Source organism: Sphaeramia orbicularis, chromosome 4, assembly GCF_902148855.1.
Source record: "Sphaeramia orbicularis chromosome 4, fSphaOr1.1, whole genome shotgun sequence".
NCBI classification, from domain to species: Eukaryota; Metazoa; Chordata; class Actinopteri; order Kurtiformes; family Apogonidae; genus Sphaeramia; species Sphaeramia orbicularis.
In genome coordinates, this window is record NC_043960.1 from 32,572,467 (window position 1) to 32,598,083 (window position 25,617).

Genomic DNA, 25,617 nt, shown 5'->3' on the forward strand with positions numbered 1-25,617 from the left:
GTCATTTGTATGTGTATCCACTTGTAACTTCACTTTTATGCATGTTTTTGTGAACCACTTGCGGAAACTTTATATGCAGTTATTGGAATCTTAAAAGGCATTTTGATTTTGTCATGATTTACTTAGTGGTGGTCTCTTTCCGTAGCCTTTCAATTTACAACCCTTTCCCATTTCATGTACAGTTACTCCAGTTCCCCTGCAGAATGAACCTAAAGCAGCATTTTTGTTTAACTTCTACATCTGATGCAATGATTACTGTATCCTACTGTATGTTTGAAGACATTTTATTTGGTAAAGGCACCACATAAATAGTTTTAAAAAAGGTACTGTAAACTGAAATAGATATAAACATTTACAGTATTTATGGCCACCAGTAGACATATAATATTGGTGGTCAATTACAATCTGTGAACATTGCAGTCAAAGTGTTACACACACACACACACACACACACACACACACACACACACACACACACACACACAAGAGAATATATTCTCTTTCTATAAAATGAAGTGAACATTGCAGATAAAAATGTCTCTTTGTATGAGACAAATCCATATAAAAATAAACTTAAATATTAAGCTATGCAGATAATTAGATTGTTCCCATTGTAATAGCAAGTAGAAGTTATTCATTTCATATAGGAACAAGCATAAAGATCTGTTGTTGATCATCTGTCAGACTTGTTTTGTAACCAATGTTGTGAGGTTCCTCATAGAGAGACAATGTTTGACAATACATATTGAGCACTAACAGCCACAAAACCAGGGGTGTCAAATATGTGGCAAAAACTGGCCCACCAGAGGGTCAAATTCAGTCCACAGGATGAATTAGTTAAGTGCAAAAATTACACTTAAGATGTTAACAGTCAAGGGTCATTTTAGTTCAGAGATCACGTGCATAACAATTTTATCAACTGGTTCAGATAGTAAAATAATAGCATAATAACATATAAATGATGACCACTTCAAATTTCTCTCTTTTTTTAAGTGTGAAACAAGTGAAATTACATGATGAAAATGTTTATATTTACAAATTATCCATTCACCATTATCCAGATTTTAACAATATTATGCCTATTTGGCCTGCTTCAGATCAAATATGGCTGCATGGCCCCTGAACTAAAAAGAGTTGGACACCCCTGCACAAAATCATACCATTGTACACATCAGAGTGGGGAGGGGTAAAGATTCACATCCCAACTCCAGTGAGTAGGAAAGTCGGCCTCTGAAATGTGCAAACTGTCGGACAGTGAGAAGAATCTGCTGTTTCACAGTACATCTCCGTTCTTCCTCTCAGCACTGTTCTCCAGACTATGCATCATGCCTCCATTTTTCCTCTCCAGACTGCCCTCGTGATTCTGCCTCAGCTCTCCATTTCTTATGTCCACGCCATCCTCCTGATGTTGCATTAGTTCTCCATCTCTCCTCAGATTGTACTCCCGCCTCCCCTTTGACTTCCATATATACAGAAGCAGCATTGTGATGCCCAAGAGCTTATAGCCCACCTGTAGCCCAATGTACCTGCAGTAGGGACACACACACACACACACACACGCACACACACAGACACACACACACACACACACACACACACACACACACACGAGTAACATGTTAATTTCTGCATCCACACATGCACATCACCTTTCTGATACAGGGTCTCAGAGTGGTCTATTCATACCGGTTTCTGAAGAGGTAGTTGTCGTAGTAAGCACAGCTCCGCTTCTTTCCACACATACGCTTCCACCAGGTGCAGGATAAATCGATGACCTTCCCAAAGACCACAGGGGCAGGTATCCAGGCTGAGACAGAAAACATACATCAACACACTGACACTACAGCCACTAGAGGTTAATGCAACATTTTCTTACAATACATTTATCATTTAACCTGTTAAAGCCTAGGCCATTTGTTTCTAGTCACAATCATTTCAATGCAACAGTGGAGTAACTGATAGTAGAAGCTTCATTCATATAAATCCAAGTTATGATCAGAAAACAGCAAAGGTAAGAATTCATAATCATTGCTTTATAATGTGACCTTTATTTTTGCATTTCTTTGGCTGTTTAGTGAGTTTTAGCATTAGAAATAATGCTTGTTCTGTTTGATCTGCTTAGCGTTAGCTTAGTGCTGCAAAATTTGTCACATTGGTCTATTTTATGAAATTATTTATGATATATACTGGTCTGGTAACGTAGATGCATAAAATGTGTATATTGCAACAAGCACTGTGTAGCATTACCATGGCAACACAGACGGAACTGCAAGGTTACAGCAATAAAATATCTGATTTCCATTCAGTGCAATTGTTAAAGTAATGTGAAGTTAAGAACCAAAATGATCGTTTGAGGAGCATCTGAATGTAAACTGTATTGTATACCAAACTTTATAATAACTGCTCTTATATGAGTAAATGAACCTGAGTTTATTATTGAATTAGGATTTTATTACCCTGCCTCCCAAAGGGGAGGCAAGGGGTATTGTTTTTGGTTCGGTTTGTTTGTTGGTTTATTTGTTTGTTTGTTTGTTTGCTTGTTAACTTGTAACTCTAGCAGAAAAACAATTGATTGATTTCAAACTAAATTGAGTCTATAGATTGCCAGTGACCCAGAATAGATGTGATTACATTTTGGGAAAAGCAGGTCAAAGTTAAATTTTTTTTTAAATGAATTTTTAAATTACTATTTTTTCTCCCATTTACTTATAATGGGTGAAATTTCACGTCTATAAAAACATCAATTTTGTTTCAATTTACTTCAAACTTGGTACATATTTAGAGGCAATTGATATGCTGACATCAGCACACACATAGACATGATGACATCAGCTGGATCGATGCCAAAATAAGCTACAATATGTGCAAGGGGCGGGGTTTGTTGTGCCTGGCACCACTTGCTTAAAAATGTTTCTCATGACCCTTTTCCAGTTGGTTCGACTTTGTATTTAATGAAATGATATAAATGTTACTCAATTTCATGTTGAGTTCTATAGAATATACTTGGTTTTTTATAAATGTATCATTCATGTAATTATTTAATGTTCTATAATTAATGCTTTGAACCCAGTATCCCATAGATAGTGTGTTCGACTCTTTACTTACCGAGCATTCTTATCACTAAAAATTGAATTCCAAGGGCAAATGGCTTTTCTTCATGAAGAGAATGACTGAAATTAAGAGAAAAAGAAAACTGAGAAATCTGTGCATGTCATACTAATTATTGAATTGTATAATACTGTCATATTATGTCAGTGATTGTTGTGTCATCTTACCTCAGCAAGATTTTGTACATGGGGACGTAGGCGAAGTTGCCGACTAGTGCTGCACAAGCGATGAGAGAGATGACGATGAATATTAAATAACTAGGGCAGACCTTCGGACAGGGAGTGGGCTTGGCCTCAGTCAGGTTTCCAGACACACATTTGCAGTCAGTATACATCTGTATCCAAATGAAGAGGGAAAACAAATGCAATGAAAGTGCTGAAAGAAAGTTTATGCTGCACGTCTGCCCAAAATGTTTAATAATGATACAAGGGTCACAGTTAAATACATGGTGATTTTTAAATAATTCTAATAAAACTGTCAAAGCACACCCCTACATTTATTAAATCAGAGCCAAATAACTGTAGATCAGCAAAGAATTATCTTAAACTATTTCAAACTGATGTTTATGCAACAAAAATTATTGAATTAATACATTATCACCCCCCCCCCCCAATTTTATATAGATTCATAAAAATTAGCATCAAGAAGTGTATTTGTTAGTTATTAAACTTTTATTTTCTCTCTTATTTTATATTATTTTAACTTCAGTGCAAGAAGAGTCTTGAAAGTATTGTATTTTGAAGAAATTATTGAACATATTGCAGTCAAAATGTTTGTAGTGGATAGATACTGGCCTATAAGTTAATATAGTCAATAAAAAGTGAATTATTTAGAGGATAATAGCCAAGTACAGTAGGGTGTAAAGATATCATGTGAGAAAAGATGTGTTTCAAGACAGAAAGTGAACTGATGAAATTGCCTAGACTGATTATAACTGAGAATGTCAAAGTGATAAATGAATTGTATGACAACTTTATCCTCCATTCATGTATGCTCAAAGCCAAATGTACATGTAGCTTCATGTTTGAGAAACAAGAGGGGTTTGTTCTTATCCAATTTATTTCACATGGCTGAATGTGTCTTCCTGCCTTGGATGTGTTTGTCTCTTTTAAGATAACCAAGAAGTAGAAATAAACTTGTCTGTACATGATACAATTCATGTGTGTTTGTGGACATCTGAATCCAAAAGAATAAGAGGTTATTCATTTCAATCATTTGTGGAGATTAATCAGACATTTCCTGCAGGAATGACTTAACATAACAGTCTCACATGCTGAGTCAAAATGATTTCATATACAGTCACAATCCACCCACCTGCCATTTCATGACATGTGACGTTCATCCTTCTAACAAACATCCTACCTACTACAGCTTATAAGCCTGACCTGATACTGACGGAAGGAATAAATCTGTTGTCAGGAATCTGGGATATTCAGACAATGCATCAAGATGTAATCTACAGGCATCAGTGCCAAGATTGCATACGTTTAAGTTTATGGATAAATCAGTTTATCAAAAATCAGATTAAGCATTTGCACTGCACCTCAGTGGTATTTAATGTGTATTCAGGGTGAGAGAACTATGGGCAAACACACTAGAAAATGAAACCTTTTTGCCAGATTTTGCCAGGACATCAAACAAAAAGTCAATGTTCAGCCCACACTGATAAAAATCTAAAAGATTTTACACAAAAACTAGAACAAACACTTTTACATCTTTTACCCTGACCCTGAAATGAAGTCACCATTCTGATATGATTTGATGGTAGTTTCACTCATTACTGCTAATGTTTCCTTATGTCCATTCCTACTTCTACCATTTTCTAGCGACGGTGAATTAAGATCACATACTCGTGTTTGTCGTTGCATGATGATAAACAGCAACACTACATTTTCATTGTTTATGGAAGTTTGGCAGTAGGGAGACCTGATGTGTGTGTGCTTGGAGAGGGAACTAACCTGAACCTTGTGGGTGTTGTTGGGATCTCTGGTGAAGCCTGAGCAGCCGGCATGGCAGGGAGAAACATATTCAATACCATCTGAGCCACATACAGGGTTGAAGGCACTCTCAGGACAGGAACAGCTGGAGTAACACCTGGATAAGGACCTATGAAGGCAGGACAATGCTGAATAATCCAACAGATGCAAAGAATTTAGAATGGAATGGTAGTTTCAGGTGTTGGCAGTCTAATGTTGTGCACTGACTGAACTATGCATGAGCTGTTTTGATTTAATGGCTTTTCATTTTTGTACTTTTATCAACAATACAGTGCAATACAACTACTACAGATTATTAGGGCCACACTGGGGATAATATTGTTTCAAAAAGTCATTATTTGGAGAAAGTCACAATATAACAAGTGTAACTTTAATTAGTTTTATTTAACTGAGTATAGGGTGTTACTAATCAAATTTGTTTGTGTTTGCTAGTAACATTACTCTCAAAGGATAACTTGAAATATTATGATACATAATATTGCTGAGGAATTCTCAGTCAGACATTTAAACTTTTTCATCCTCAGCACTGCTGTAATACTCCTGTATTGTTGCTATTTATTTATTTATTTTTACATTAAATAATTGTCTTGATTGGGAACAGTATAATGCAACCATTTTTTCAGATACTTTCTATTTATTTATTTATTTTTTTAAATGAAATGTCCTTAGCAGTGGACAGATGAGGGAAATGAATTGTTGGGTCCCAAGAGTTAAAATACAAACTCCATTTATGGTATTTTACTAAAGAGAATAACTACATCTCCTGAAGTTATTGAACACCATGAGCTGCATGTCTAAAACCAACTATTGGAAATCAGATCACACTGTATTAGAGATGTTTAGCACAAAGTGCAGAAAAGTAATCTGTTCTTCCAGTTAAGGTTATTAATTTACAGTTATCAAACCATTTAAATCTTTATTTAAGAAATAGAGGTTAACCTTGTATGTAAAGACAGTGGATGCATTTTGTGAGACTGAAACATGAAGTCCACATTGACAGAAGTGCAACCAAACCTCTACCGCAGTACCATCTAGTGGTGGTTGTCAAAAATGCAGAGTTTTGTTCCTTTTGCCTCAACACTTCAAAGGTTCATCTATTTTTAATTGTTGCAAGACATGTTTTCCACTCACCCATTCAGGTTATAATTGACCTCTGTGACTTTCTGATTGGGACATCCCAGAAAGAACAGAGGGATGCAGATAACCGTGGAGATCATCAGCACAGCAACACAGAACACCACGATCCTCTTGGGAGGGATGACGTTCATCTTTAGGAGAAATCCACCAAACAGTATCCCAACTGCTGCTGCAGGCAGATTCCCCAGACCTGGAAACAAGAAACTGGTTTATGCCCTCTGAAGAGATGGGATTCAAGACACGTGCTGGCTTTTGGAAGCATCAAGGTCCCTCTCACGTATGAACAGTATTAAGAAGAATGATCTGTAACATGTGCATGTACATGTGATATGGGCTTTGTGTTGTGAGATGGTTATGTGACATTATCAGACTATCTCTACACTAGTGGTGAAGGAGCAGTAGAGGCACTGACACACTCTGGAGAAGAGCTGTCAGGATATTGACTTTTGTGTTGGTGACTGTTATATAGACAGTTGTGACTAATGATATTCTTCATTCTTAATGTTATACCACCAGTGTCTAATCGTACTTCGCTTATGATCTAATGACAAAACAATGAATTCATTTGTTTATCTTATGTTAATAGAAACTGAGTGTGTAGCACATAAGATTCAAATGCAAAAACATAACCCAATGATGATCTCAGAGTAACAAAATTGGGCATATTAACTACAAATTTATGTAAACATGACATTCTATCATATCCACATGCTTCAGGAAGGATTACACTGAACTGATACCAAACTGAAGTTAAAGGGCAAGATCTGGTGTCATAACCATCCAACCATAAATGGACTCAGTGAAAATGACTAATGTTGTGAATTATTGAATGAATAATCAGGGTTCCCACTCTTTCCCTGAAATTATTTTCCAGGACTTTTCCAGGACATTTTCAGCTGCTACAGAGACAAGTTATCACATCATACACTAATCCATTCCCCTGTCCCCCTCATTCTTTGGAAGTGTTCTTTTCTACAGTTGTAATTTGCATTTGTCCAGATAGTTTCTATGTTTATTACTCAGACATTTGATGTGCAGTCTATGGCAGTAATTTATCTATGAAAAATGATTATGACAAATGTATATTAGACTAATGCAAACACACCCACAGATTACAGCGTAGCATTTTATTAGCATGACAAACATGAGTTAAAATGTTCAACTGGGCAATTCCTAACTCAACTTTCTCTTCTCTCTTACTTTCTCTCCAGCACTTCCTCTAAAAATATTTGTAGATTTTCAATAAATCACTGAAAAACAATTGTTTCATCTCAGTTTAGGCACAAAAGGTCACAAGGCAGGGGGAGGATAAAACATTTTCCAGGATAATTTAACCGTTTCCAGGACATTTGACCTTTTTTCCTGATTTTCCGTGTTTTCCATGACTGGAAAATTGGTCAATCATTTTCCAGGATTTCCAGGTTTTCAAGGATGCGTGGGAACCCTGATAATTATCAACATAAGTCAAGAAGTACACAGGCCATTAACAAACACCAGAATATGAGCTCAGGCTCTGAAACCTGGACAGAATTAAAGTGTATTTACCATTAGAGTGGTTGAATACAGAACAACTTTATGACAAGAGGCGATAAATAAAGTTTTCCAGGATTCTTTCATGAAGACCTCTTTACCTTTGGATTCTAACAGTACTTACCTACGAGCAGGCTGCTGTAGCCCAGTGGAACGCTGTACTGTTGCTCCAAATACTTGTTCAGGAAAGTAGAGAGACCTGCAACCACGGAGGAGAAGCAGCACTGGGCCAGAACCATGAGCATGTAGAGTGGGTTCAGCAGGAAGCTCAGAAGTCTTCTGGGAAACCCTAAGGACACAATGATGCACTCAATACCGGATGAACGTGGTGTCAGTTTAGTTTGACAGTGTTATAACTCATTTCTCACTCTGAACTAAGGCCATGTTCACACTGTCAGTCTAAGGACTCAGGACGCTCAGATCAGATTTGACTGTCAACTGTGTACAACAGCTGCTCTTTATGTACAGAGGTATGTGTGGACAGAACCACGACTGGTTAGCCCATGACATCAGTGGTTTATCACAGATTACAGGAAGCTTTTTAGAGTAAGTTGTTTTTTTTGGCAATAGTTTTACAGTAACTTTTCTAACAAGTTTTTTTAGAGTATATACTAACCTCAATGTTAATCTGGTTACGATGTCTGACATACCTTTTCATATGGTACTTGCTTTACTTTTACTTCTGGAGCTATGTTATTTCTGTAAGTCTGTTGTGTACTTTATAACTGTCTGGCAACCTCTATGTTTGTGTGTTGCTGTTTTTTTTTTTTTTTGTGGCATGTTTTGTACAGTTTTTGTAAAGTTAAAAACTGTAAATAAAGTATTAAAAAAATGAATCTGGTTACTAACCAACCAGTTTTGTTTTGTCTGTTTGGTGTTCTTGTGCTGTATGTAAAGCTGCTGAACACTTGAATTTCCCTCAGGATTAATAAAGTATCTATCTATCTATCTATCTATCTATCTATCTATCTATCTATCTATCTATCTATCTATCTATCTATCTATCTATCTATCTATCTATCTATCTATCTATCTATCTATCTATCTATCTATCAGTAAATACAGTAAAGAACTGTTAAATATATTAAATATGTTCTGGAGTGATGCAAAAGTTGCATGAAATTTGATCAAGTCTGTATTGAGAAATAAAGTGAGTCTCATTTTGGAATGTATGAATCCGATCAGACACCATGTGCTTTGAGCTGTTCAGCGTTAAGAGAGATCTGAGGTGCATGATCACAAACTGGACCACTTTGTCTGTAGTCTGAACAGATCCTAACAATGTCTATGCAGTCTGGAGGGGGGAAAACTACTTACTTGCTATAAACTTGCAAAAACTGACATCATCTGTGAAATCATCATTCACGTTGCTCTCAGGTCCGACCACCTGGAGGAGAAGACATAGTAAAATAAAAGGAATGTAAAAATGTAATTACTCCTTTCATTTTGTCAAAACACAATGTTGTGTCCATAGCATAATAGTAAACTTTGTGTTTTGTGTTTTCAATGGCTTTAGTTGGTTTCTCTTTTGTTCAACATAATGTACATAACTGAAATTGAATATTAGTTTAACATAAAAGTTTAAGTTTATTTTGAAAGCTAAATGATCTTTGTGCTCATGTTTCATCTTTCCACTGAACCAGTTCTTGAATAGTGTCATGAATGCACAGGCCCTGTGCTGCACAGTCATACCAACTGAAACATAATTTCAGCCCTGTTAGTTCATGGACAACTCATCTTGTCAGTGAGGATGTCAAAACTTCTTTTCTGCTCATTTTCCTCCCCTCATCCTCTAATAAACTACATTCATGTGACACGGAAACATTGAATTGAACTGACAGCTCAAACCAATAACTGCACAAAATTATGAACCTGTCAGACACATTTTCTGCAGAGATTTGTCTCTGTGATTATGTTTTGACGGTTATATACAGGCTGTAACATTTCTATACATGCTTGGTGTGTTTTACTTGACAAAAATGGCATATTTTAAATTCAGACTCTGTGTACTGACACTAGAAAAATATACCAATATTTCACAGATAACTCGCATTTATAGAAAGTTTGATAATTTGACAGGATGTATGAATTAAATGTGCAGACAAGTCAGTGGCAAGTCAGTTCCCTTTCAGAGAAGACTTGCATTGGATACTACATGTTTTTATCATTACTAAAAATACATTAAAAACCAGACTTGAAGAGCTAAAAATGCATATATTTAAATAGCATTAATGAGATGCAATGTTGTATAGGAACAAAGTAATAATACTTCACTACTGTACTCAAGTATGTTTTGGGAGAATTTGTACTTTATGGAGTATTTTTATTGTTTACTTTCACTTTTACTTCACTACATTTCCTAACTCTGTTGCGTACTTCTACTCCCATATATTTTTAATGCACAGTATCATTACAAAACTAAATTAAAGGACATTTGGTGTTTTCACCACTGAGATTACCAGTGACTGCAACAAAGTCAGGAAGATGATTTGTCATTGGGTCTAATCGCAGAATGAACTAGAAAAGCACTCGGAGAGCGCAGACCTCCACCAAGGCAGATCAGTGAAGGTGGAGACCCACCAGCTCCACTCATACACAGTGAAGGTGGTAGGAGACCCACCAGCTCCACTCATACACAGTGAAGGTGGTAGGAGACCCACCAGCTCCACTTATACACAGTGAAGGTGGTAGAGTCAAGCGGTGAGACTGTAGGCACCTGTCACCCGGCGCTCATCAGCCAGATCCCACTGCTGTATATTCGTAACGTAGTGGACAAACACCATCTGCACTCGTCCACAGACTGAAACGGTAGTGACCCACCACCTCCACTGATCCACAGTGAAGATGGTGAGAATCTGGCAGACAGCCCCTGTACCACTCACAGAAAGTTTGAAGATACTAAGGGCATGGGGGCGTATTTATACCAGTACATTTGGCTCCATGTTTCATTCACCGACACAAATATAGATAAAAATCATCAGGATGATCAAACTTACAAACTGACCAAAATTCATGTCAGTACAATAATCCTTGGTCATAAAAATCAATAAAATAATGCATAATTTCAATGCCCACAATGCATGATGGGTAATGTCAGCTGACGTAATATACTAATCATTGTCTAGCCGGAAGTGACTTGCCGTAGGGCTGAGCTCTTCCAATAAAAGTTCATTGAAGTTATTATTCGTCTGTTAAATGAGGCCAAACACTTGTAACTTATCATAAGGGTTAGTAAATATGCAATATCCGACTCATCCTATAAGAATTCTGTTGAGTTTTTTCAATGACTTTAGTGTCCATGCTAATGCTAAACATGCTAAGTTAGCCGCTATGCTATCCGCTGGTTGTTTCCGTTGTGTGTGTGATCAGGAGAGCACAGGTTGGTGATGTTTGTTTTATATGAACATTTTACCATGTTTGTGTATTTATGCAGAATGGATTGAAAGTATTTTATGTCTGTAACAAATTTCATTATTTTTTTCTTAACCAATTCATGAATTATCTTAACCAATTGGATGAATTTCAAACAAAATCATGAACATTTTTGAAGGGTTGTTAAACAAAATTGACTACATCTAGTAATTTTGTTTTTAAAAAATTATGATTATTAAAAACATGTTGGGGTTTCATTGATTCATATGGATGCAAAAATAGTTTCAGTTATCCTTCAGAAAACATTCACCTGAACATGGCATCGTATTGTATTTCTTTCTCTTTTTTTTTTGGCATTTTTTTTTTTATTGTATTTCATATTTTAAAGGGTTCTTCTTGTTGTTGTGTGGCCACCTGAAAGATGTCTGGAGTTACTGTGTGTGTGTGTGTGTGTGTGTGTGTGTGTGTGTGTGTGTGTGTGTGTGTGTGTGTGTGTGTGTGTGTGTGCGCGTGCGCCTATTACATCCCTGCTAAACACAGTACATACAGTACTTTTGCACAGTATTGTATGTTTTCAGTCTGGACTCACATTGCTTTAGATAGTAGCTTGCCTGGTTTATTACCATAAGGTGATAGTTGTAGTTCTGTAATGTAAAAAAGATTCAAAAACTAAAGGCCCGCAGTTTTGTGTCTGTTTTGGAATCAGTGCATGGATGGATTTTAGTGACTTTCACTGAGGCATGGTAGGCTTTATTTTGAGCTTACAACCTTGGTATTAATCAGTATCAACATTTCCTGAAATTTTCATCCAAATCCGTCCATAGCTTTTTGGGTTATCTTGCACAGGGACAGACAGACAAACACACAGACCAATGCTGGCAAAAACATAACCTCCTTGGCGGAGGTAACAAGTGCAAATGGCGGACCACATTCAACCTGTCGGAAATCTGTTGATGTGAGCAGCAGTGTAATATTCCAAATTCTGACTGCCTTTGGCTGTTACTAACATTTACTTGTACTTTTGCTTCCATTACTTGAGTACACATAATTGTAGATTACTTGATATACTTAAGTACAGTGAATACAAGATACTTAAAGACTTTGACTTGCGTAACATTTCAGTTAGTGACTTGAACTTCTGCCAGAGTCATGTTTTGGTACAGTACCTATACTTCTACTCAAGTGTGACTTTCCAGTACTTTGTACAACACTGATGAGATCAAATGTTTAATTTGCTATGCAGGTTCACATTGTTCTCGTCACATTTTACCTGCTGCAATGCTGATCATCAACCAGTAGGTGTCAGTAATACATCAGAAATCTTTTACATCTGATTAAATCATGGTTCAACGTGTGTAAGACAAGCCAGAAATAAGATCAGGTTTAAACTACTCAGTTTAGTTTTTACTCCAAAAGTAAGATTAAATTCCATAAATACATTTGTAAGATTTTAATCTCTAGATAAATATATAATGAATTTAATTTCACATGAAGAGATTTAACTTCCAATGGCTGCCTTTTTAATGTAAGCAAAATAATCAAGTTTGTTGAAGAATTCAGTTTTGTTTCATGATTGTATTGAATTTGCCAAGACACAGACGGAGCAAGAAAACTGCTGAGTGAACATTGAAACTGGACCAACTGTGAGAAATTTATACGATCAGCTGCCGCCAACCAATAGCCCTTTTGCTCCTTTTATTCTACTGCATTGTAGCATTAATTTTTTGTGCATGGAAATAATTAACCTTCTCAAATGCTCACAGAAGCTCTAATTCACCTTTAAGTAATTTTAGCTTTAAAGCTGGATATGATATTTAACACATAGCAGCTTGTAGCTGGAGTTAGGGCTGAGCAATACATCAAACTAATCCTGTTAACTGAGGTTTTGCTGTCTAGTTGGAGAAAAGCCTGAATCACAAAATTAAGATTCCTCTGGGGACCTTTCTGGCCCAAAATGCAACTTGTTTGCTTCTTTGCCATTAACTGTCATTGGATTTCTCTATTCATATGGTATGTAGTTTTGGTAGAGTATTTCAGTCATGTTTTGTCTTCAAACAACTGATTAAAATCATACATCATCCATTACTTCAAAAGGACTTTTTTTGTAGGCTTTTTTGTAGGCTTACATTTTCTTCTGGCGGCATCTTGCGAGGGAAGTAGAAAAAAGGGATGGAAGTGATGAACAAGATGGCAGCGTTTATCAGCAGCCCGATCCACCAGGCGCCAACCCAGCGAGGATCAGAGGGCGTCAGCTCCTGTTCAGCTCCTGCAGAAGTTGGAGGTGAACACTGAACCACTAATGACAGTGACCCACTCAAACAAAACCTGTGAATTTCAGTCTAAATGTTACCAAAGCCAGTTTTGTCCACGTCTACGTAGATCCGTAACATGCCCGAGCTCACCACGAAACCAAAGGCAGGTCCAAACACAGATAACGCAAACATGAGCCCTGTAAAAAATGGAGTTTGAGGTTTATGACTTCTTCTTCTCCTCAAACTTATGTCTGCAGCTGTTTAGAACAACATCGTCCCGATAGAGAGTTCTGCTCATCTAAACAAATCAGTCTTACAGGATACTCACCCATGTTTAAAGAGGAGCCGCCAGAGGATGAAAAATCATCAATGTATGAAATTCCAAAGGGCTGGATGGGCACTGTGCCTATACCGAAAGTTAGCTGAGCAAAGCCCATGAGGATCAGCACATGTTCACTGTCAGAGAGACGTGACGTCTTGTCGATGTCACAGGTCGCGTTGTTACTTGAGTTCCTCACTGGGCTGCAAATGTCATGGTGATCTGGATGGCAGGAGGAGTAAAGGTAGTTAAGGATAACACTGTAGATGTCAACATCTGCATTAAATTCCTGAAGGTTGTGACCCTTCACTGACATTCTGGACAACTGGGGTAACTATGTCCAGGAACAAAATTAAACTGAACAGTGAGAGTGTTGTCAGGAATTACATTCCTTGGAGGTGATTCTAATCTCTGAGCACAAAGATTGAGCTCAGTTTTAGAGCAAGCTGAAGAGACGTTTGTTTAACCCCAGAATGCTTCACCAAAGAGGGGTCAGTGTCCTGGATAAACCCTTAACTCCCAAATTTCACAGAGATTTGTATATTTACAAATTATCTGATCTGGATAGAGCTGCACTGGTGCAGCAGTGTCAGTAGAGGCAGAATGGTCTTTTAGTCATACTTATCACGTAAAACTGAGTCATATTCATAGGGTTTGGATCCAATATACACAATAACACAATACAAGATGTACAGCATTGTTGCACAGGTTTCGTCCTCTGTAGCACCTGTAAATATTACATAAGCACAGTACTGTACAGTGCTGCTGTACATTTGAATTTCCCCCTCGGGGGATCAGTAAAGTATATCTTATCTTATGTTATCTTATCTTATCTTATTTTTTCTTATCTTAAACTGGTGTTCCGGTTTTAGTCCTGATTGGTCCAAAAAGACAGAATTTGTGCAATAAAAAGATGAGGAAAATTAATGTGTAACACAGGACCATGCATACTTGAAACCTAAATAAACTGATAACTGAATGTTAATTTTAACAAACAAAATGAAATCCCTTCAAAGCAGAGGCTGAATGGGCTTTTATTTTTACTTACCGTGTAAAACTGAATCATATTCATAGGGTTTGGATACAAAGTGTGGCAAGGTCATGAATAAGGCGCTGAAGCCCATCACAAGTCCACCAACTCCAATGAAGCGAGGACGGTGAACACGACTTCCAAAGTAGCTCATGAATATTATCAGACAGGTGTTACTGATCTGAAAGACAGAATCATAACTACACTTAGCACATCTGACACATCTGGTTCTACACTAGTGTGGTCTTGCATATTCAGACACATCTTCAACATTTGTCTGAGCTGTACCAACACTGGAGATGAAGTCTGGCACCATCCACTATCATTCTGCAATAGCAAAAAAAAAACAAAAAAAACAAAATGGGCTGTTTGGATAGATTATATAATAGTCATAGAAAAATAAATGTTTTGGTGTAGATCATGGCAGTAAAATGATTAAATACCTGCAGAAGATGCCTCATAAGTATTTGTCAAAACTCATCATTTTCAGTGTGTAATTAATTAGAATAGAATAGAATAGAATAGAATAGAATAGAATAGAATAGCTTTGTTGTCAAGTACAATGAAATTAAAAGTGCCATCAAATCCATGCATCAATTATATCCAGAACCTACTGTAAAAAAAAGCAGCTAAATTGAATAGTCAGAAAAATGTTCATGTAGTGAGGAAAACTGTAACAAACAGCAGAAAGGAGGTGAATGCCATGATGATTATGACCTGGAAATTGATCCTGCTCCTTGATGTGTGTTTATGCAATTTAGGAATTGTTAAAAGATGGTCTGCAAAGGATCAAGGACCAAGGATGCTGGTCTCATTTTAGTTAAATAATGCCTGTTACCTCGCTTCAACTCCTCTGCTCACATCTAAGACATGAGGTGAGGAGTCCAGGAGAGGAGATGAGGAACTACAGCTTCAGAAGGAAAAGGTGATAGACAGTACAGTCTGGTCAATGCAGTATCTGTTATAAATCCCACACTTCTCAATAATGGCACATTTCTGTTGGTACCTTCCATTAAATGTGTGTTCAGATTGTCTTTCTGATCAGTAAGTTAGCCATCAACTTATATAAACGGGTGACAATGTAATACATGAGGCCAATACTTTCACTGCAGACTCTGATCTCAAACTGTGTCAACATGCTCACACTTGTGACAAGGATTTATTTTTATCTTTTTACTGTGAGACGCAACTTTTCACAGCATCCATCTTAAGCTCTGGTTTGTTATGGTCTCAGTTTTGTTTTTGCATTTACTGCATGTTATTTTAACTTTCACACCCATGTAATTTCACTTAATGCCAATTATCTTTTTTTTTGTCCATCCTTGGCACTAGATTATTTTATCTTCATGTAAAAGTATCTATAGGCAAATCAGACACTGGCCCTTCATAGGGATCAGCACCAGATATACAGTATTAATCCCACAACAGGAAATTAGTAGTTGCAAGATACACAGTTCAAAGAGAAGACCGAACACAAAACAATAGTTATAAAGTATATTTTGCATGTTCTGACTCAACATTTACAGTATTATATTATATTATATTATATTATATTATATTATATTATATTATATTATATTATATTATATTATAATTTTTTTAGATTATTTTGACTGTATGTTTGGCTCAACACTGACTGTAGCTGACATGTAATTTGTGCTGCTCCAAAAAAAGATTTTTAATCTCAATGAAACTTTCCTGGTTAAATAAAGGTGAAATAAAATAGATATATATACACACAATAATAGAAGAAAAGATGTACAGCACTGTTGCACATGTTTCATTCACTGTAGCAGCTTAAACCTCCTGAGACCCAGGAAAGCAAAAGCTTCGGCCTTTTTACATTAAATAATTGCCTTGATTGGAAACAGCATAATACAACAGTTTTTTCAGATACATTTTTTTTTTGTGTGTAAGTAAATCTGTGAAACTCCCCTACAGAGGACAAAAATGCATTGATGGATCTCAGGAGGTTAAATTTTACAAACACAGCTGAACAATGTTCTGGCCTGGTTGTTTTAGTTCTGAACTGGTAAAAAAAAAAAAAAAGACAAGTTGTGTAATAAAAACCTGTTACTGATATCTGTGCTGCAGGGGGAAAAACATCCAACACAGTGATTTATGTTGTAACCTGTGATGATACATACTTGAAACTTACAAATACTGATAACTGAACATTCATTTTGAGAAAACAGAAAAGAAACCCCTTCAAAGAGGGGATTTATTACACATTCCTTCCTTATTCCTGACCCCATATCTGTAAATAAACTGCTCTAAAGTACACATATCCCACTTGCACTGTGAGGAAGTGTGATTTTGACATGTTTGTTCTCCAATTCCTCCTTTGTCATCAGTGTCCTTGAAATAAAGCTATCGCAATCTCAGACTGAGAGTGTGTTATTGTTGGCTCCTACCTCATGGAAAGCGGTAATGGTTGCCGAGGAGGAGCTGCTGAGGCCGAAACGCCTTTCGATGGTGGTGATGGTGCTCTTAAAGTAGGCGCTGTACATCAGCTGGGCAAACTGCAGGAAGCCATGACACAGGACGAACAGCTAGAGCAAGTGAGGAAAAAACAAAACAGTAAAAAATAAAGAAGTGACATGTAAAATAAGGCCGGATTAAATGCACCTTTATCCATTTCAATATATCCTGCTATATAATCTTGAAAACATACAACCAAAAATTCCCAGTATGTAATTTTAGGTTTTGTTTTTTTTATTTTTTTTTGCAAACAATAATTTTAGCTGCATATTTTAGAGACATTCTGGATTTGAACAACAGGCTTAAAGTCTAATATATTCCTCCTTTGAGACCTAAAACCTTCTCCTGAAACCTAGAAATGTTCCATGTGCTGCAGGTGTCTCAATACATTTGGGGATTTGTGCAAAAATTCAACTTTAACTGTATTTTTCAAGCCTTTAATGCTCAGAATCTGTTTAGTCTATCCACTGCAGCGCACGTCTAAACATCAGGGAAGCGAGATCAGATCAGTATCTAAGCAACACATGTAGTAACACATTCATGAATCCAGATTTATACAAAAAGGATCAGCTCAACATCAACTGGAGAAGATTACACTGAGCATATGAACCCTTATCTGAAGTGTCGTAGGTTACTGCCGTCTACCCACAATTCCATCCTGACACTTTCCACTTGGTAACTGAAGACCCAGAAGCTCCAGCCCTTGATAGTCTTTTGGCGTCACTACAACAACCCCCTCCAGGCATGTTGTAATTCAACGTGCCTCAACAGGAATGACACCCACTTGTGTGTGGACTAGTAAGGGTTAAATACGATTGACAGCTGTAATTACCAATTAGTGACAAATGTTTGGAGAAGTGGTATGAGACAGTCTCATGTTCATCTATATGTACCTTTAGCCTTTGATTTGGGCTGAAACGAAAGCTGCAGAAGGACGGTGAGGATTTTCAGATTCAGGTACCCCCCCCCCCACGCACACACACACACACACACACACACACACACACACACACACACACACACTTTTTTCTTTTTTTTTTAAGACCCAAATATTCCACCTTGCATCACTAACTAAGTTTAATACAACTACTAAAGTAGGCCTATTTAATGGAAATGGTCTTAATGATACAATTGTTACCAACTTAATGTCTTCTTCAACACTCTTATGCAAATATGTATTTTTTCCACATATTTTTGGGGGGCTTTTTGCCTTTTACGATAGTGTAGAGAGATGAGGAATGACATCAGGGTCAGAAAATGAATCTGGGTTGCTGCAATAAAAAATGTAATTAAGAAAACTGACAGGATCAGTGGAACAATATTGTATGCAAATAGAATAGAAAAGAATACAATACAATACAATGCAATAATCTTTATTGTCAATGTTACAGTAACACTGAAAATCAGGTTAGCAGTTCTGTTGTGTTTAGCAGCAGATCCTTAAAGTGCAAACAAAAGACTATATATAAAAGCTATCACACAAAATTTTACTTAAAATACATATTGAAAAATACTGAGATATTTAAGAGGCCAACTGTATACCACAGAAGGAAGAAATATATACAACATATATACATGGTAAAAAAAAAAACTATGTGTACAAGGTAAGATTAAAAACGAGGAGCCTGACTGATGAATATTGCACTGACAGGTGAACACTGCATTGCCTGTTAGACTGAAGGTGATGGATATTTAGTCATTATTTAATCATTAGTTATTTAGATACAATCTTTAATCAAAATTTAAGGATTGCATCATTACAGTGATATTTTCTTACACCCGTTCTAGACAGGTACAGTCAGTAAACAGATGTAAACAGTTAAAACATTAATAAAAGTCTATTACAAAGGAAACGTAATTAGGAGTGACTACGCTTTTCTGTCATGTGTCACTTCTAATGTGGCCTTTCCATTCAAATGTGATCATTTGTCAGTCAGTGCTGCCTCATGCAACACTTGAGCTAATCTAATGAACCAACAGATTATCTTTGGTGGGAGTAAAGTCATTCAGTCAGGAAGGTAAGTGATCAAGTCACTGGTGTTGACGTCAACTAGTGTCAGATGACTTGAGTTTGTGTTCAGTCCAAATCATCAGACTCATTCTATATTTATTTTTAAAGTAGCTGAATGTGACTTTTCTTTACTTAGAGAAAATGAAATTCAGTCTAAGAAAACAGTTTGATCTCTTTAACAAAACCTGGGGTCCTTTTCTCTCCTTTATTCCGGTCTTTGGACGACTAACAACCAATCAAACAGTTTCATGGAGCAAGCTTAGACTGTTCCTTTCATGACTAAAAGGATCATTAATGTCACACCCTCACACCCTCTGTACCTTTAATAGGGTTTATTTGATTTATTTTCATATATACAGGGTGGGGAAGCAAAATTTACAATGAACATTTAGTTGTTTTTTCTCAGCAGGCACTACGTCAATTGTTTTGAAACCAAACATATACTGATGTCATAATCATACCTAACACTATTATCCATACCTTTTCAGAAACTTTTGCCCATATGAGTAATCAGGAAAGCAAACGTCAAAGAGTGTGTGATTTGCTGAATGCACTTGTCACACCAAAGGAGATTTCAAAAATAGTTGGAGTGTCCATAAAGACTGTTTATAATGTAAAGAAGAGAATGACTATGAGCAAAACTATTACGAGAAAGTCTGGAAGATACTATTAAAGAAGAATGGGAGAAGTTGTCACCCGAATATTTGAGGAACACTTGCGCAAGTTTCAGGAAGCGTGTGAAGGCAGTTATTGAGAAAGAAGGAGGACACATAGAAAAAAACATTTTCTATTATGTCAGTTTTCTTGTGGCAAATAAATTCTCATGACTTTCAATAAACTAATTGGTCATACACTGTCTTTCAATCCCTGCCTCAAAATATTGTAATTTTTGCTTCCCCACCCTGTATATATATGTGTGTGTGTGTGTGTGTGTGTGCGTGTGTGCGTGTGTTTATTTTTAAAAAATTATTTATCAGTTATTATTATTTTTATTTTATTCATTTATTTCTTTGTGTATGGTTATCTGTGTAAGTATGTACATTTTCATCAGTACCTTTGTGTTTTAATTTGTGACACTTGAAATGCCCTATGCGTTATTTTGTCCATCTGTTCATTGTTTATAAAAAAAAAAAGTGTATTATTCCCATTTTATATATTACATTTGTTTATAAGCTTGAAGGACACTCAATAAAAAACGTGAAAAAAAAAGTTGCTGAATGTTTTCCTTTCAGGAGCTGTTATGACGACTCTTTCGAAGAAATCCCCTCTGCGGTGTTGTGCGATACAGTAATTCATCTAATTTTCCAAGAAACTATGTTCCAAAATAGTAATGAAATGCGCAATTCAGCAACATCTTGGGAACAATGTCAGATCATTTATATGCTCATACTGCGTGGGAGCAATTTATTGCAGTATTTTTTCAGTATCAAACCGCTTTTTTGTTGTTGTTGTTGTTGTTGTCTCATTTTATTATTATACAAGTGAAGGAGACTACTACTTCTGGCACCGAGCTGCATTTCTACAAGCCAAGAGTTGAGTGACAATTTTAACATCACAGCCAGAACTGCAAAAAATATATCAAAAACATGAGTTACACATAAAACTCTTTACACTGGCAAGAAAAAGACATTATGGTCCTATTTTTTTTTTTTTTATTTATTTTTTTTTTAATATTGTAATTTTATAGTTTTGCAGTTGAAAACGATAGAGCAAATATTAACAAATACACATGTGATAACACAATAAGGTTAAGAACAGTTTTTGTTAAATAACTGAAGTGTTTTCCATTTTGATTTATAGAAATACAAGTTAACACATGATAAAAAAACAAAAAAACAAACTCTAATAAATGCATTTGTTCTATAAGCTTTACAAAAACAGTGGTCACAGACAACTAATAGGTACAGGTTTTGAGAAAAATCCTCAGAAAAATAAGTGTAATTTTAACATTATTAGAACACAATGAATCTACAAATGCACAAAATATTTAGCAACAGGCAAAAATCTGAAAAACTGATTGTTTTATAATATATTCTTTGTGTAATTTTTGTACTTTGTAAATCCATGACATGGGCCAGATTGGACCCTTTGGCAGGCTGGTTTTGTTCCGTGGGCCATATGTTTGACACCACTGGTTTATGGCTATGTTCACACTCCAGGCAAAAGTGACCCAAATATGGTATTTTCACTAATATTTGAGTCAGACCTGTTTTTATTTGTTTGTTTTCTTCGTTTCATTATGGTGTGATCTAGAACATATAGTCTATCATCAGCATTGGTCAAAAGACTAAGTTAACACTTCAGGTCTGAATGCTCAATTCAGATTTTTTGCTGAAATATTATTTTTTGTGTAGTTGTTCACATTATAATTTAACTTAAAGGGGTCATATTTTGCTGAACCCACTTTTATTAGTCTTTGGTACATTTATTTGTGTATTTGGACCCTAATAGTTCATAAAGTTTGAATTTGAACCCTCCAGGTGCTGCAAAGCTATCTTTATATTCATTTTGGCAAAAATCTAGTGGATTTCTATAACCCATTTTAATTCCTTCTTAATTTGTTACGTTTTATAATTAGTTACATTTGCACATATAAGGTCAACACTTCTGACGAACATTTCTCCGAGTACGCTATAATTGTTTGTCAGCAGCAGTGGTTGTAGTCCATACTGAAAATATGTCCAAACTTCGAGTCGATTACCTAAAATGTTCAGTTGTTGGTTGTATTAAAGAACACAAGTGGCTGAATGGGACAGAGCAGCACAGCCAACAACCTGGAGGGGGTGGGGCATGAAGTGGCTCATTTGTATTTAAAGGGCCAGTGCTCAAAACAACCTTTCTGGTGTCATTACTCAGAAATAGGGTTGAAGAAGGACCTGCGGAGTTGAATTAATGAAGAATATAGACCCAAGCATAGCATTTACAGTTTATGTAGACCACAGGGTAATGTTTTAAAATGCATAATTCCATTAAAAAAAAACCAAAATATCACTCCTTTAACTATTTAACTTCCATCAGTATTTTTTAATCATTTATATTTTGTTCTTTGCACCTAGAGATAAGTAGCCGACTGGACGGTCTCTCAGTAATCTGGAGGAGTCACTCGCCCGTCTGCGTCAGGAGGTATTCATGGACACTGATAAATGCATACAGGGTTTGAGACGCTCCAGGAGCCACAAAACACACGAGTGACGCTGAAGATACGTGCTGAGATTAGGAACGTTTCTGCTATGAAAACAGTGATAAACCCAAGCTCTCAGGGGGTTTGGCAGCGGCCAGGTCGGCTAAGGAAGAATAAACTGCATTCAGCTCAGAACAGTTAATGCTCCTATTAAATCTTGGCTTTAAGCTTTGTTAGCACATATAATGATGCTTTTACACTGTTGCTAATATTTCATCCTCAATCTGCATTAAACGGGCTGCACTTATCTGCACAGAGCCTGTTCGCCCAGGACGGCAAATAACCTCTATTATTTGTGACTTGAACTAAAACAAAAGACTCATGTTTGGCCCGAGGTCAACTTCACTTCAACCTTTAAGAGTCATGTTGACATTTTTATTGTAGAAAGTCTGATACAAGTATTTTTCAAAGACGACTCTGGCTTCCTGACAGTTTGGCTTCGACAGCAGAATCACATTCAACAACAATTATTCAAAGTGCAGATTTTTAACTGTGAAGAACTGGGAAAGCGGCAAATCCCTGGACAAATAAAGAGCAAACACTACAATTATTCCTGATGCATCTATATCTCAGTGATGAACCCTGATAAATAAAAAATAGTTTAGATAGTTTATAATAGAGGGATATTGCACTGAAAGAGGCAGGATTTGTGATTTAAGACTTTTTGATGCCTATAATCAGGAAACTGCTTGTGCTCAGTTGTACATATTTACCCTCTCTGAACACTTAACTGTGACTGTCTTGATGCCATTGTCTGAGGCTTAAACCCTGCTGCGAGTGGATAATAGTGGGAAGTTCAGTAGAAATCTAAATGCTTTCATTTCAGGAGGACATGCTGTAGCCATGACACTGAACATCCAAGGGGAAACAGTCTCGTTGAGGGGGAAAAAATAATGCTTTGTCAAGAAATGGAATAAAGAAAAAGGTTTTGTGTTTGAAGTCTTGCAGCATACATGAAAGAAAACTAAAAAATCCACCTCCACTCTATTGTGAAGCAAACAAAATAGCATTGTTGCACAATAACTTCAGAGAAAGGGTTTCAGATTTTAACCCAGAAACATCAGTCACACGACCAGGTGTAGTGAGCCATGAAGACATGTCAAATACAAATGACTACACAGGTATTCACGATGTAAACATCACGTCCACCTGCGTAAAAACTTGGCACAGGTACACCTTTAACAGAATGCATGTTGTAAAGTGGGAGCAGCAGTGCAGATAAGTGGAGAACAACAAAATGTCCTGATGGAAGTGAGTAAATAGAGCTGTACAGTGTGTACTCAAGGATGTGATTGCTCCAAGTGAAACCATTATTGACCTACTGACTTTTTGCAATATTGATGCAAAAGGAAATAATGACACATAATGAGGAGAAATCAAGACTTTTTGGCATTGCAGTTCAATTTTTACAAAGATGTGTGTTTTCTCTGCACGCTGCTACAGGAATGATGTTTCCATGTGCTTATTCTGAACTACTCCCTTTATCTAAATACACTACAAAGCTTTGAGCTGAAGGTACATTCACGCTGTGAGGATTAGGTGAAGGTTCACTCCAAACTTGTAAACTGGAGCTGTCCTCCACCCGCCCTGTATTTACACATCTAGGTTTTTACACAGGGAGGGGAGATGTGCAGCAACTGGACCCACCACAGTCTGTTGAACACAAACACTAAATATTTTTTGCAAGTGGAACTGCGTCACAGTTTTTTTCCCACTACTATCATCTCAAATGCACAGAATTTAAGCGCATTAGTCACATTTCATTCACGTCGCACAACTCCAGTGACTAAGGCAAGTCTTTTCTCACAGAGGGCAGCATGGAGTTATGTCTCATTATTACTCAACCCTGGAACAAACCGCTTTTTTGTTGTTGTTGTTGTTGTTGTCTCATTTTATTATTATACAAGTGAAGGAGACTACTACTTCTGGCACCGAGCTGCATTTCTACAAGCCAAGAGTTGAGTGACAATTTTAACATCACAGCCAGAACTGCAAAAAATATATCAAAAACATGAGTTACACATAAAACTCTTTACACTGGCAAGAAAAAGACATTATGGTCCTATTTTTTTTTTTTTTATTTATTTTTTTTTTAATATTGTAATTTTATAGTTTTGCAGTTGAAAACGATAGAGCAAATATTAACAAATACACATGTGATAACACAATAAGGTTAAGAACAGTTTTTGTTAAATAACTGAAGTGTTTTCCATTTTGATTTATAGAAATACAAGTTAACACATGATAAAAAAACAAAAAAACAAACTCTAATAAATGCATTTGTTCTATAAGCTTTACAAAAACAGTGGTCACAGACAACTAATAGGTACAGGTTTTGAGAAAAATCCCTTTAACATCACTGTTTCTGCAACTTAAAGTAGTTTCCTATGAGATGAATCCAGCTCAGGTGCTTTCTATAAACAGAAGCAGAAGCAGTGTTGCAGGTCCAAACAGGACTTTTCTAAATACCTGGGTGTCCTGCTGGTCCACAGTCACTCCTACCTTCATGGTGAAGCATCTCCTCCTGGGTCTGTTGAGTTCTTTAAATGGGTGTTTGTCCATTATGTCCACAGTCTGTCCCCACACCTTCACTTCAGGGTTCAGCTCCTGTTCTCAGCTCAGTTCTCAGGCTGTTTCCTCTCCTCCGTTGCGCACATCTGTGTTTTTATGCCGGTGATGTAACTGGACTCAGCCCACAGCTCCACGCGCAAAATGTTTTGAAAGTTTGTGAATTGAGAACAGTTCGTCCCACTGATTGGCTGAGTCACGCACGCACGAGCCTGTGCAACTCTCCCACACCTGAGAGAGCGTGACCCGACCTGTCCACCGTTACGCATCATAACACCTAATAAACAATAATGCGTCACAAGTACCAGGAGGTGAAAAGCATCTGCGCGTGGTTTTCGGTTTCAGGTGTGGAGATGGTGGTGCGCGTGCTTCAGTGTCGTGGATGTTCCTGCTAAAAAAAGAAATAAATTAAAAAAAAAAATTCAACTGTCATTTATAAAACACATAGTCCCGATTTTTGATCCGGAACCGCATCACATCAGTATCACTGCGCCGTAAACACCAGACCTCCCGCGGAGGTGTCATTCATTCAGTTTTCTGCCGGTTTATGCAAAATTGAAAAATATATCATATCTAAAAATAATAATAAGATAACTATAACATCCCAAAATGTAATAACATATTTTAAACA

General features: G+C 36.7%; 1 protein-coding gene across 1 annotated transcript; it reads right to left on the reverse strand.

Moving 5' to 3' along the window:
• Positions 1-268: 268 nt before the first annotated feature.
• slco2a1 (solute carrier organic anion transporter family, member 2A1) lies at positions 269-25,167 on the reverse strand. Its single transcript, XM_030133220.1, has 14 exons — positions 24,921-25,167; positions 17,160-17,297; positions 14,764-14,926; positions 13,725-13,937; positions 13,495-13,593; positions 13,271-13,410; positions 9,090-9,159; positions 7,897-8,061; positions 6,237-6,432; positions 5,067-5,214; positions 3,276-3,442; positions 3,106-3,170; positions 1,687-1,807; positions 269-1,526 (listed from the first exon to the last, which is right to left on the reverse strand). Exons 1-14 carry the CDS (start codon positions 24,978-24,980, stop codon positions 1,274-1,276), a joined length of 1,998 nt encoding a protein of 665 aa, XP_029989080.1. The 5' UTR covers positions 24,981-25,167; the 3' UTR covers positions 269-1,273.
• Positions 25,168-25,617: the final 450 nt, after the last annotated feature.